Genomic DNA, 12,973 nt, shown 5'->3' on the forward strand with positions numbered 1-12,973 from the left:
CCCACCATGCGGCGGCTGCGGCGCCTGGCGCCCCTGGCGCTCCTCCGCCCCTTCCCCAAGGGCCTGCAGGTAGGCGCGCGCGGGCCCCCGCCTGCCTCTCGGGCCGGGGGCGGTGTCCAGCCCCGGGTGGCCGGGGGCGCGTAGAGAGCACTGGGGCTCCGGGGAGGGGCGTCGGTGGGTGAGGGGAGGGTCCGGACGCCGCGGATGCTGCTGCTGGCAGCCCTGTCCCCCGCCCCCCGCAGGCTCGACTCTGCGCCCCCAGGCCCAGAAACCACGCACGAGCCCTTTTCTCCTTTCTCTACCTGGGAGATAAGGCTCGTTTTCCTGGTGTAGAAAACTTGGGACACATAGCAACGCCCTGGGAAAGGACGTAACCTCCCCCCCTGGGTCATGCCCTTAGCCAGCCAGAGCCCAGAGACCGTGCACAGAACCCCGGGTGACCTTGACCAAGTGTCCGCCCCCTCCAGGGGCCTGGCTCCCATCTGCTGCTGGGAACCCTCCACCTTCTGCTTTGAGGAGATCCCAGATAGGCCGCCATCAGCCTCACATCATCTGGGCCCCACCCCCTGACTGGGATGATCCCCCAGGCCCTCCAGGCCTCCAGCCGCCTGCAGAAAGGAGCCAGCCCTGGTCAGACCTGCCCATACCTCCCCGGCCGCCTCGCTGGGCGGTCCTGGGCCCAGGGTCTTGCCCTTGGCTCAAGGCCTGGCCTCAGCTCCCTTAACAGGAAAAGGGTGGGGAGCCTGGAAACTTACAGGTTGCAGTGAGACCCTCTGCACCCTGACATTCTGCCTGCCTCGGACTGTGTGTGGTGGTCCCAGCCCAGCCCTGGGCAAGGTGGGAGCTGAGGGGTCTGAGGACCACCCCCTACAGCAGGAGGTGGGGTGTGCACCGGCCCCCAGCCCTGAGGGAAAGGCCTTGACCAGGCTGCTGGGGGGAAGACCCAGAGCTGAGGCCCAGACCTTGGGCGTTGGCCCTCTGAGCTGGACCCTGGAATGGCAGGATGGGTGGGTTTTGGCCGGCTCCCAGCGGGGCTGGCTCAGGGGGAGAGCCCCCGTCTGAGGCCGGCCCTGCCCCTAGTAGTGCGGGCATTCATTTTGAGCCTCGGTTTCCCAGCCCTGAAGCACCCTTCTGGGTTGGTGGTGAGGGGCGCCAAATCCATGGTCAGGGCATTGTTGTGCTCTTCCTGTCCCCTGAGCAACCCTCCCCACCCTCCAAGTGGCTCCTCCAGGAGCTGGCCCCCCTCCTGCCCTTTCACAGCCCAGCCCAGGTCTGGGGGGTGGGTGTCCTCCAGACCCAGGCCTTGCCAGTCTGCCCCCCACCTCTGGGAGCCCCGGAGAGCAGCTGCTGGAGATCCACTGAGGAGTGAGACCCACCTTCTCCCTGGGACCCGCAGCAGGGTCAGGGACCACTCCTAGGGAGGTGCCTGAGTAAGGTAAAGACGTGGGGGATCACGCAGCATGAGCCAGGCAGGAACGGGGTCACTGGAGAGGAACCACCCTTTCTGAGGCCGGGAGCCTGAGAGTCTGGCTGGGGATGGTCAGTGCCTGGACTGGGCCCCAGCAGGCAGGCCCCTAAATCTGGGTCATTTTTTCCAACCCTAGTCATCCCCTGGGTCCAGCACAGGCTACAGCCGGCCCTCCTCTGGCTGTGCCCACAGGACCCCCAGCCCGTGTGAAAACCTCCCACTCAGCACTGCCTCTGGGCATGTCTGCCTTAGCCAGAAGACTTCCAACCCTGACCTGCCAAAACAACACCCCCTCGCTCCCCCTGACCCCCCTCTCTGCTTTCCTGTTTTTTGTTTTGGAAAAATCTGACGGAAACAGATGCAGTGTGCCAGGACCAGTGGGCCGGAGTGCCTTCCCTTGGCCCCAGGGCCTAGCTGCTTTTCATTGGCCACTGAGGCTTCTGGTTCCCCCCCGGAAACAGATGCAGTGTGCCAGGACCAGTGGGCCGGAGTGCCTTCCCTTGGCCCCAGGGCCCCCAGGGCCTAGCTGCTTTTCATTGGCCACTGAGGCTTCTGGTTCCCCCCGAGCTCCAGAGGGTCCTCCCACTGCAGCCCCTCCTGGGGGTGGCCGCCCAGTGGGTAGGTGCCAGGGAAGCACGAGGAGGTTCCACCTCTCCTGGGAGAGCCATAAAAATGACCCCAGCTGCCCTGGCTGGGTCTTGTCCTCGGTGAGGAACCTGTGGCCCCATTTCATGGAAGAGGCTCCTGCGCCAGCCCCCGTGCTGACCAGGACCGAGCAGGGATGGAGCCCACGGCCTCTGACTGCTGCTCGGCCACATGGCTGGTGTGGCATGTGGCCAGGAGGTCCCAGGAGGGGTCTCTGGCTGGGCCCTGGCTGGCAGCCTCTCCCTGGCAGCTAGTGGACAGGAGGCCATGGGGTGTTTGGTGCCAGCAGTGGGGCCTCCTCCTCTGGGGCCTATCCCTTTTCCCTCAGCTGTGGGTCAAGGACGTCCAAGACCCTGCATGGAACAAGGCACCTGATAATGAAGCCCCCCTGCTGGCCGTTCCCGGGGCCTATCCCTTTTCCCTCAGCTGTGGGTCAAGGACGTCCAAGACCCTGCATGGAACAAGCCACCTGGTAATGAAGTCCCCCTGCTGGCCGTTCCTGGACAGCACCCTTCAGCCCGCGATTTGCCAGGGCGGGGAAGGGAGGTGGCACTCAGGTGCCCCTGGCTGTCACCCTTGGAAACCTGGCTTGATATGCTGGAGGGAGACAGTGCCCCCAGCACCGAAGCCAGGGGATCTGGAACCTTCACAGGCCGTGATTCCACTTGCCAGCTGGGGAAATCAAGGCAGACAACGACAGTGACCCAAAACCTCCATCAAAACACAGTCACCAGGCTCACCCCAGACACCTGGGCAGGGCCCCAGGCCTTGTGGCCAAGGCTGTTGCTTTTCTTTTTTAATCGTGGTAAAATAAACGTAACATGAAATTCACCATTTTAACCATTTTTGAGTGCACATTCAGGGACATTCACACTGTTGTGCAACCATCACCACCGTCCATCTCCACAACTTTTCATCTTCTCAAACTGAAACTCTGTCCCCATGAAACACCAGCACCCCAGCCCCTGGCACCCACCCTTCTACCTTCTGTCTCTATGGATTTGACTGCTCGAGGGACCTCGTAGAAGTGGAATCCTACAGAACTTGTCCTTTTGTGACTGGCTTGTTTCCCTTAGCATGACGTCCTCAAGGTCCATCTGTGTTGTGGCATGCGTCAGAGCTCCCTTCCCTCTTTGGGCTGAGTGGCACTCCACGGCATGGCCAGAACACGCTGTGTCTATTCATCCAGCCGTCCACGGACACCCGGCAGCTCCCAGTTCCAGCTGTTGTGAGCGGTGCTGCTGTGGACAGGGGTGTACACACCTGCGTCTCTTATGGGCTACCGGGAGGTGGCTGAGTTGGGGCCCTGGAGCCCTGTCCTCTAGACCAGCAGCCTTCAAACCCAGTTCTCCCTGCCGGCCCTTGTCCAGCTGGAACTTTCTACCGATCCACAGTGGGTGGCACAGATGAGGGTGGTGCTGCAGCGGGAGGAGGCACTGCCGACCTGTGCGAAGGTGAAAATGTCAGGAAGCCAGGGTGAGACAGGAGGGAAAAAAGCAGGAAAGCGTCTTTATTCAGCACAGTAAAGAGTTGGCCACCCTATGTCCCATCATTTTGGAGTTTGTTTTTACCTGCCCATGAAATTTAAAAGTCCAGGGCACAGTGGGGAGCGCCCAGCTGGCTTCAGACCCTCGTGTGCCTGCTTGGAGGGGAGGGGTCAGAGGGGGCCGCTGAACTGGGGGTGGCTCTGGAAGCTGGAGGTAGGCCAGGCCCTGACAGCACTGGTGGGACCCGACGCCCCTCCTCTGTGAGATGGGGCCAAAGCTCCCCTCTAATGGGGGCCATGTGACAGGGCCTTGTGGCTCTCCCTCAAGCAGCTCCCTCCCCCACAGGGTCGGCTCCCAGGCCTCAGGGTCAAGTGCGTCCTCCTGGTGTGGCTGGGCATCTGTGCAGGCAGCTGGATGGCCTACCTGCGTTACTCGTCCCACTCAGAGCTCTGCCGTGGCCATGTCTGCCAGGTGGTCATCGTAAGTGTTGCCTCGGGCAGGGGGCCTTGGTAGGGCCCCCTTTTTGGCTAAGGCATTGGGGCACCAGGGCCATGGGCCGCTTATAGATTTGGCACAAGGCTGCAAAGCTCCTCTGGCTGGTGTGGAGGGTTGGGGGTCAAGGGGAGGAACAGGGCATGGGGAGGTCCAGGGAGACTGCCGCAGGTGCCCGGGGGAGCGTGGGTGGCCTGACCCAGCTGGTGGCTGGGGATGGATGGACAGGGCCGGCCCCAGAGATGTTTGAGAGGGAGGATATTTTAGCAAGGAGACTGGAACGGGTGGGTGTTCTCATTGCCCCAGCCTGGAGGAGCCCCATGTACATGCCTCGGTGGCCTTGAGGGCACCTCCTGGGGTCCACCAAAGGAGGCTGCAGCGCTGGTCTTCTAGAGCCTTCTCCCCTGGGAGACGGCGGGTGAGGATGAGCGTGCGAGCAAGCCTGTGTGAGCGTGCACGGGAGCCAGCATGTGCGCACACGTGTGCTCACCCAGGCGACTCCCTGCTTCTCCCCATGCCTGTGCCAGGCTGGGGGGAGAGGTTGTGCCTGTTCCATTTTCCTGGCAAACCCCAGACTCGCCTGGAGCCGGGCAGACCCCCCATGGCCACCCGGAACCCACCCCACACCCTGCCTGGCCTGACTGGGAGGGTGGGAGCCCTAGAGAGGCCAATGACAATGGTTCCAATGCCAGCACTCCACCAGGGACAGGCCTGGGAGGCAGGCGAGAAGCACCCGCGCTGCAGCAGCAGCAGAAACTCCTGGGGTGTCGAACAAGAGTGGGGGCCGCAGATGCGGCTGCCGTTTTCCTGCTGCCCTGGCTCTTCTGCCCAGCGGGGGTTTCTCTGGGCTGCCCAGACCCTTCCCAGAGGTCACCCCCAAAGCCAGCTCTCCTGAAGCCTGTCTTTGGGGGTTGTGGGGACGTCTCCTTTCCAGATGAGGCTCCCTCGACACCTGCCCTGCCTGGGGCCATTAGGTATCTCATGGGGCCATTAGGTATCTCAGAGAAGTTTCGAAGCTTGTCCAGGGTCACACAGTGAGGAGGGGGAGGGGCAGTGGCAGGGGTCACACAGTCTCTGGTGCTAGCAGGGCTCTCAGCATGGCCAGGAGCTGCACACTGAATCCCCCCATGGCGCATTCTGTGGATGGGGAAGCAGGCTGGTGGTGAGGGGACTTGCCCCGGAAACGTGATGGCCACAGGAGCCCTGAGGAAGGCTGACCACGCTGCCCGCCTCAGGTCCTGTGGACGCCCCCACCCCACCGCTGCTGAAGTGCAGGGAAGGTGCCCCAGGACAGTGGGGGCAGGGTCCCGTCTGCCTGTTCCGACCGCTGTCCCTGACTGGAGCCGTGGCCCACAGCCTGGCAGCGGGCCCTGTGGCCAGCAGGCTCCTGTGTCCCCAGAAGCAGAGCAGCCTCCTGTGGCTCCTCCTCCGCTCCCCCCCGCAGACCCTGCAGTTCTGTGGGGTTCAGGGCTTGGAGCAGAAGTCCCGTAATTAGTGTTGACTTGTGGGGGGTCAGAGCAGGCCCTGGTGGCGAAGCGCCTGCCTGCAGGGTGGAGGATGGATGCGCGCGTGGTTTTTCTGTTTCCCTTGTCTATCTTGATGAAGAGCCGTCGTTTTCACGCCACCACGGGACAGATGCCTCCTCCACGGTTCACGTGGCTGGGTCTACGACCTCTGGTTGGCTCAGCCTCCTTTTCGTCCCCCTCCTCGGTGTCTGGGAGGCCCTGAGGCCCCCTCCCCACCTCGGATGGCAGGGTGTTCTGCACACCCCTCCCCCTCCTTCCTCCAAGCCTGGCTCCTACGGGGCCCAGGCTCCATGGCAACCAGTGATGCACGTGCAGGAATTCGCCCCAGTGCTCCCCCAGAGGGAAGCGCCCAAGTCACCTTCTGGCTCCCTGCCTTCCTGCTGGGGCTGGGGCCCTGAACCCCGGGATTCAAGGAGTGGCGAGGCCCTGTCTAGAGCTGGGGGTGGGTGCCAAGGAGGGGGTGGCAGCTAGTCCCTGAGCCTGATTTAATTACCGCTGCAGTGTCTCCCTGTGCATCTGGCTAATGAGGTGGCCTGGAGCAGGCCTGGCAGGAGGGATGGGGCTGGGAGTAACTGTGGGCCCCAGGGCACTGTTTTCTGAGCCAACGGTGACAGTCCTGATAAGTCTGTGAGCATGTCCCCACCCCCTGGCGCCTTAAGGGTCTGAGAGTAATCTCCCCATTGCACAGACAGGCGTAGCTGGGGGAGCAGCAGGTGGGCTCCATCACCCCTCACCGCAGCCTCTGTATGTGGGGACGCCCTGAGGGCTATTGGTAGAAGCGAGTCCTGTCCTGGGCATCATCAGGGCCTGCTCTCCTGCTTCTGCCCACCGGGAAGGGCTGGGCTAGGGCGGAGAGAGACCCCAGCCAGGGAGAAGCAGAAGCCACAGGGCACGCCGTGCTGACGAGAAGCTCGGCCTCAGGAGCTGTCCTGGGAGCTCCCAGCTGAGTTGGGGTTCCAGCGCCAGAGCAACCTGCCCTGATGGAAATGAAGGGCTGGACAGGGGGGTTCACAGCATGCCTTTCTCGGGGGCCACATTAAGTTCTGGGCAAATGCCCCATTGGCCCATTCAGAGGAAGCACCAGGAGAGCCCCACCGCGGGGCAGGAGCAGGGCCTCTGGGCGCCCGTCTCTGGCCACTGCTCGTTTGGGTGTGGCGTGCTACTGCAAATGCCCAGGCTGCAACCTTGGTGGCAGCGTTCCCCTGTGGGAGCCAGGATGGGGGCGGGGGACAGGTGGCTTGGCAGGGTTGCTGCTGGCAGCAGACTGGCCCATGCTACAGCCGCCAACTGCACGTGCCAGGGCTGGGTGCTGCCTCTGGGAGAGGCTGCAGTGAGCGGAAGGCCACTGTCTTCTGGGCTGCTGGGCCCACCAGTGTGGCTCAGGGATTGGCATGGGCCGGAGGCTGCTGGGTACCAGTTCCCACAGTATGGGGGCTTCTAATTGAGAAAAGGGCTGTGGCTAAGAACCAGGGGCACGGCGGGTGCTGGGGCAGACTGGCAGATGCGATGGGGGCTTCAGCCCCAAATGCCCACCCTGCTGGCCACCTTGCCTCCCTGTTGGTTCCCCCCTGCAGGGGTCCCTGGAGGAGTGGGTGGGGGCTGGGCCTCGGGTCCATGAGAGGGCCTCAGTGGGGGTTGAGCGGGTGTGACTTGGAGCCCGCGCCCCCTGGGCCCCACCTTGGCACCTCTGTCCTCAGTGCGACCAGTACCGCAAGGGCATCATCTCGGGCTCCATCTGCCAGGACCTGTGCGAGCGGCACAGGGTGGAGTGGGGAGCCTGCCTCTCGACGGCCCCGGGTCAGCAGGTATGCCCGCGGCAGGGCGGGGGCCTGGGACTGATGCCGCCCATGTGCTGGGAGGGGGACTTCTGCACGAGGATCCCTGTGGCCCCATCCAGGTGTACAGCGGGCTCTGGCAGGACAAGGTGGTGACTATTAAGTGTGGCATCGAGGGGGCCCTGAACTCCAAGGCCCAGTCAGATTTGGGCCCCCGACGGGAGCTGGTGCTGTTTGACAAGCCCACCAGGGGCACCTCGATTAAGGAGTTCCGGGAGATGACCCTCAGCTTCCTCAAGGTCAGTCTGCTCTCCTGGGGGGCGGGGCGGGCTCTGCCTGGTGTCATACGGAGTCTGCGCCCAGGGATGTGCACGCAGGGCAGCAGTTGTGGTCCCCAGCGCAGAGGTGTGGACAGGCCTAAGTGGACCCTGGGGCAGACCTTCCATCCCCCAACTCTCGGCAGGAGGCAGGCCGGGAAGGGGTCTCTCCAGGGTGGAGTGGGGCCTGTGCTGGCACAGCCAAGGCACTGAAGTAGGGGGACAGTGCTCAGAGCCGAGGACCTTGCAGACCCAGTGTGGCAGGAGCCGAGGACAGGCCAGGAGTGATCCATCCCCGCAGGCACCAGCCAGCACCAGCCGCCTCTGCTCTGATTCTAATCCCCAGAGCTCTGTGGCTTCTCTGTGCCCAGGTGTGCACCCTCCAACCTGGCGGTAGGAGCACAGGCCCGAGCAGAGGCTAGGGAAGGTGAGGAGTGCAGCAGGGCCTCCCATCCCTGGTTGTCCCCTCCATCTGTGCAGTTGAAGGCTGGGATCCCCCAACCTGGCAGCTTCACTGTGCCTACAGCCAGCCCTGCCAGGCGCATTGGCATCCCAAAGGTTCAGGATGACCAGGTCAAGGCCTGGCATTCTGCCAACTGAGCAGTGCACCGTGAGGTCACGCTCCTATGGCTCCAAAACAACTTGGGCTTTTTCCTTTGGTCCTAAATGCCAGGCGAACCTGGGAGACCTGCCTTCCCTGCCGGCTCTGGTTGGCCAGGTCCTGTTTATGGCTGACTTCAACAAAGATGGCAGGGTGTCCCTGGCTGAGGCCAAGTCCGTGTGGGCCCTGCTGCGGCGCAATGAGTTCCTGCTGCTGCTGTCCCTGCGGGAGAAGGAACATGCTTCCAGGCTCCTGGGCTACTGCGGGGACCTCTACCTCACCGAAGGCGCCCCCCATAGCTCCTGGCCGGGGGCCGTGCTGCCACCCCTCCTGCGCCCACTTCTGCCCCCCGCCTTCCACCGGGCCCTTCAGCAGTGGTTTGGGCCCGCCTGGCCCTGGCGGGCCAAGATCGCCATCGGCTTGCTGGAGTTCGTGGAGGAACTGTTTCACGGCTCTTATGGGACCTTCTACATGTGTGAGACCACGCTGGCCAACGTGGGCTACACGGCCACCTATGACTTCAAGATGGCGGACCTGCAGCAGGTGGCGCCCGAGGCCGCCGTGCGTCGCTTCCTGCAGGGCCGCCACTGCGAGAACAGTGCTGACTGCACCTATGGGCACGACTGCAGGGCCCCGTGCGACAGGCTCATACGGCAGTGCAAGGGTGACCTCATCCGGCCCAACCTGGCCAAGGTGTGCGAACTGCTGCGGGACTACCTGCTGCCTGGCGCCCCAGGTGCTCTCCGTGAGGAGCTGGGCCAGCAGCTGCGCACCTGCAGCACACTGAGTGGCCTGGCCAGCCAGGTGGAGGCGCACCACTCGCTGGTGCTCAGCCACCTCAAGACCCTGCTCTGGAAGGAGATCTCCAACACCAAGTACTCCTGATGTCCCCCCCCAGCCCTCCCTCCACTCCCTCCTGGACGCCAGGAACTGGGGTGGGGGCCGAGGTTCCAGCAGCCCAGGGCAGCAGCTGTCACCCTGTCCCTCAAGGTGACCCCACTGCAAAGTCCCACCCCCAGTGTTCAGGGCTCTCTGGGTTCAACAAGTCACAGACAGGTGGGACTCTCTGGGCTGAGACAGGAAAGGCAGGAGGGGGAGAGTTCCCGGAGCTTAACCATGGAGGGCTGGCCGAGGGGCCCACCCAGGCCCAGGTGGGTTTTGAACATGATGTAAATAAACAGCTTTTATGTAGTTTGCAGTGTTTGGAGTACTCCTGAGCATCCACTGATGCTGCACGTGGTTTCCTCACCGCACTGTGGACCTCCGCCTGCCCCTGCAGCCCGGGCACTTGGGCTGAGGCAGTCCTCGGGTTGATGCCCACTATGCCCTGCATTTGTGGGGAGACAGCCCTCAGGTGGTCAGAGGTGGGGTCTGTCCCAGAGCCCTTGCCTGACCTCTCCTCGAACTTCTGAAGCTGTGTTCTGTTCTGTCAGGGCAATCAACCAGGACACAAGGGTCCCAGAAGCTGACTCTTCCTCATCTTTGGGTTCTAAAGCACCCCTGTGTTACAGCACGGCTTCCAATAAAGATCACCGAAGGACCAAGGAAAAAGGTGTTCTAGTAGCAAGTGGCAAGACACAGATTTACACATGTGTAAAAGCTAAATTTTGTCCTAGAATGCCTGCTGCACAAACCAGCAGCCCAAAGCTGGTTCTCATCGTCTAGGAGCAGCCAGTGCTGCAGCACCTGTCTCCCCACGACCCCTGCTGCCCTGGGAAGCCCAGGCCAGGGGAGGGTCCCAGCAGTGGGCACCCCCTTCCCCCACAGACCCAGCACACTGAGAATAAAGCAAGACACAGCTTACTCAGTTTACTGAGCATTCAGTTTATTCCCAAGTTTTGCCAACACAAGAAATGTCCTTGAAGAAAAGTGTACTGAATAGATCTTTCAATTCACTTTGACACCTTTTGTGCAGTTCCAGCTGCAATTCCAGAACGTCAGCTGTCACATCCGTGTGCACTGAATAGATACTTTCAATTCACTTTGACACCTTTTGTGCAATTCCAGAACGTCAGCTAATTTTTAGTGCTAATTTTTAAACTTCATCCAATATTTTAAAATAACCTTTTTCCCCTTATTGGGGGAAAAAACCCAAACCAAGATAATCCAAATACAGTAAAAAGTATAGTTTAGGATCTTTGGCAGGGAAAAACTGCCAAGACATATTTACCATCAGAATACAGTAGCAGAGCTCACATCCTTCCCGGCCTCTGCATCTGAAAAAGGAACAAGATTGGTGGAGCAAGCCAGTGGGTCTTGCCAAAACTGATATTTGAATTGAAAGGTATGTTTCTTTTTCCCAGCACAGTTCTGTTGTGGCGCCGGCCTGCGCACTGAAGCGCCTGCAGCAGTGTCCTTGGCCTCCACCCACCAGATGACTGGAGCACGCCCCATTCCTAATTTTATGAAGACAAAGTACCTTCAGATACTGCCATGCACCTGGGAGGGGTGCAGAAGTCACCCCTGGCTGAGAACCACCAGTCCACATGGCCACATTGACCCCACAGGACAAAGCAGCAGCGTGGTTGGTGTCACTCCACTCCTCGTTCTGCATGTCTCAAGGGTCTTCATGCACAGGTTGTCCTGGGCAAGGCGGCTGACCCCCCACCCCTCAGAGTAACAGAGCTGGACAGGACAGGTGGTTTACAGCAGTGCAGCGGTCCGGTCTTCCCCCAGATACACCTACAGGATCATTGCCCTGGGAAGGAGACCCTCCCTGGCTAACCCCACTGAACCCAAAGCTCACCACATGCCAAGTGCTTCGTACACTCAGGTCACACAGTCCTCGCAACAAGCCCTGTTCTACAGGTAGAGACACTGAGCACCCAACAGCAGTGTCTCACCCGGGCTCATGGCCGAGCCGGAAAGCAAGCGCAGTGCACACGCTGCCGCCCAAGTGCACAGACCAAAGCAAAACCACCACCCCTGCCTCGGTGAGGGCCTGAGACATGTGAGGCTGCAGACATGCTTAGTGCTCGCCGGCCTCAGAACACTGAGCGTAGACAGAGCCACTTCCTCTCTGCCCCGATGTCACAGGCACAGCAGAGTGGCTGTGTCTGTGGTGCTGGCTGGCAGTCCAGGACAGCATCGGCAGGGCAGCCACTCACACCCAGCCAGCAGCCAGGGCAGGCGGGGAGGACAAGTGCCTCCCCACAGGAACGCACCTCTTACCTTGACCTGAGCTGAGGCTGCGAGGGCCACGCGTTCTGGCCAACGCTCACGCTGGGTCTTCTCTGCTTAGCAGTCACCTTCCTTCCTGTATTAAACAACAAGAATGCTTGGCACGGGATCAAGAGTGCCGTTAAATTGGCTACTATACTATTGACAGAACTGAACACCAGCAACCCGAGCCCTTGATGAAGTGTGCAGGGTGAGCCAGCACCCAACATGACACTTCACGCTTCCTAGTGCTCATTCTCAAACCAAGAAATGAAGGTGCTACCACTAAGGGGCCCCTGCTCCACAGTCACCTTTCACACCCCCAACTGCAGCCCAAAGTGAGGATGAAGTTCTTAGGCTGCTTGTCCTGGCACCCAGACCATCCTGGGGCGGCCAGGAAGGTCCTCTCTAGAGACGTCTGCACCTGCCTGACCACACTCTCCCAGAGTTAGTAGTGAGGGCAGACAGATCCCCAAAGCAAGAGAAGGAGCAAGAAGGTGACGTGCAGGAAAAAACAGGATGCCCTGGGATTGTGCAGCTGTCCCTGTCACCTAAATCCTGCAACTCTACTTCCAGAAAGTTTCTGGCTGCACAATCCATAAAGTCTGTTTTTAGAAAGGGCAGGGTAGCTACCCACGAACACTGCCTAACACCTTAACAGATCTTTTCTCCCTGTGCAAGACATAAGTAACACGCTTGTTTCCTAGAACCGGCTTTTAAAGGTTATTGCATTTTATGATTTCCCACACACTGACCTAACAAACTTACCTCCTCCTGCTGTGACAATGCAGGGCCGTCAGACCACTCCAGCCACGAAAGGACTAAAGTTTTACACGACAGGCTTCAGGCTGTCGGCAAACACACACTGCCACACTAGAGCACTGTCAGGTGTCAGACTACTAATCATTCAGACGTTCACAGATCAGAACGCTGAGCGTAGACATAGCCTCGCTTCTCTCTGCCACCTAATGACACAAGTGTGACACAGCAGCCACACCTGCAACGCCTCTAGGGGCAGCACGTGTTGAAGGTGAAATCACTCAAGCTTTGATTCTCCTGGAGGAGGCTCACTACGAGGGGATGCAGGGGTGACCGGTCCCCAGTCACTTGGGATGTCACTGGAAGGAGCTGATTTTGCAAACAAGTCATACCTGGGGGAGCCTGTTTCAACTTACCCAAGACTCCAGCATCCCCTTACAGGTGCTCAGGCTCCAGCGGACAAACCCCCTAGGGAAAAAAGCAACCCGCATTTCATACAAATGCCAGCACTGCGCAAAGGCTATACTTTGCCGCATCCGGTCTCCAGGGAGACTGACAAAAGATGGGTCCCCGCAGCCAGTAAGCTGTTGGCTGCAAGGGCCGTTCCAGAAAAACCCAACCCACGTCACTGTCTCCCCTCCCCGCGCCTTCATTTGGGGTGTGTGGAAGTTCAGGTCACAGTGCAGGGCACTGAAATACAGCGCGACACTGGCTGCTGCAGCCCACCGCCGGCACCACCGCCAC

General features: G+C 60.8%; 1 protein-coding gene and 1 long non-coding RNA gene across 3 annotated transcripts in view; one reads left to right on the forward strand and one right to left on the reverse strand.

Annotated features, from left to right (window-relative positions):
* The window catches only part of FAM69B (family with sequence similarity 69, member B), an 11,036-nt gene extending 1,534 nt beyond the window's left edge, over positions 1–9,502 (forward strand). The window contains exons 1-5 of one of the 2 annotated variants that reach the window (XM_008573202.1): positions 7–69; positions 3,946–4,080; positions 7,316–7,423; positions 7,516–7,692; positions 8,384–9,502. In XM_008573202.1, the coding sequence (XP_008571424.1) occupies positions 7–69; positions 3,946–4,080; positions 7,316–7,423; positions 7,516–7,692; positions 8,384–9,196 (1,296 nt within the window). In that variant the 3' untranslated portion in view covers positions 9,197–9,502. Of the gene's footprint in view, positions 1–6; positions 70–3,945; positions 4,081–7,315; positions 7,693–8,383 lie in introns of those variants that run through there. The other variant, XM_008573203.1, reaches the window with a different exon arrangement.
* Positions 9,503–10,495: 993 nt separating this feature from the next.
* LOC103590873 lies at positions 10,496–12,967 on the reverse strand. The gene is made up of 3 exons (XR_550515.1): positions 12,646–12,967; positions 11,483–11,567; positions 10,496–10,527 (listed from the first exon to the last, which is right to left on the reverse strand). It is a non-coding gene; the product is annotated as an uncharacterized LOC103590873 (long non-coding RNA).
* Between the last annotated feature and the right edge of the window lie 6 nt (positions 12,968–12,973).

This window comes from Galeopterus variegatus, unplaced genomic scaffold, assembly GCF_000696425.1.
Source record: "Galeopterus variegatus unplaced genomic scaffold, G_variegatus-3.0.2 Scaffold889, whole genome shotgun sequence".
NCBI classification, from domain to species: domain Eukaryota; kingdom Metazoa; phylum Chordata; class Mammalia; order Dermoptera; family Cynocephalidae; genus Galeopterus; species Galeopterus variegatus.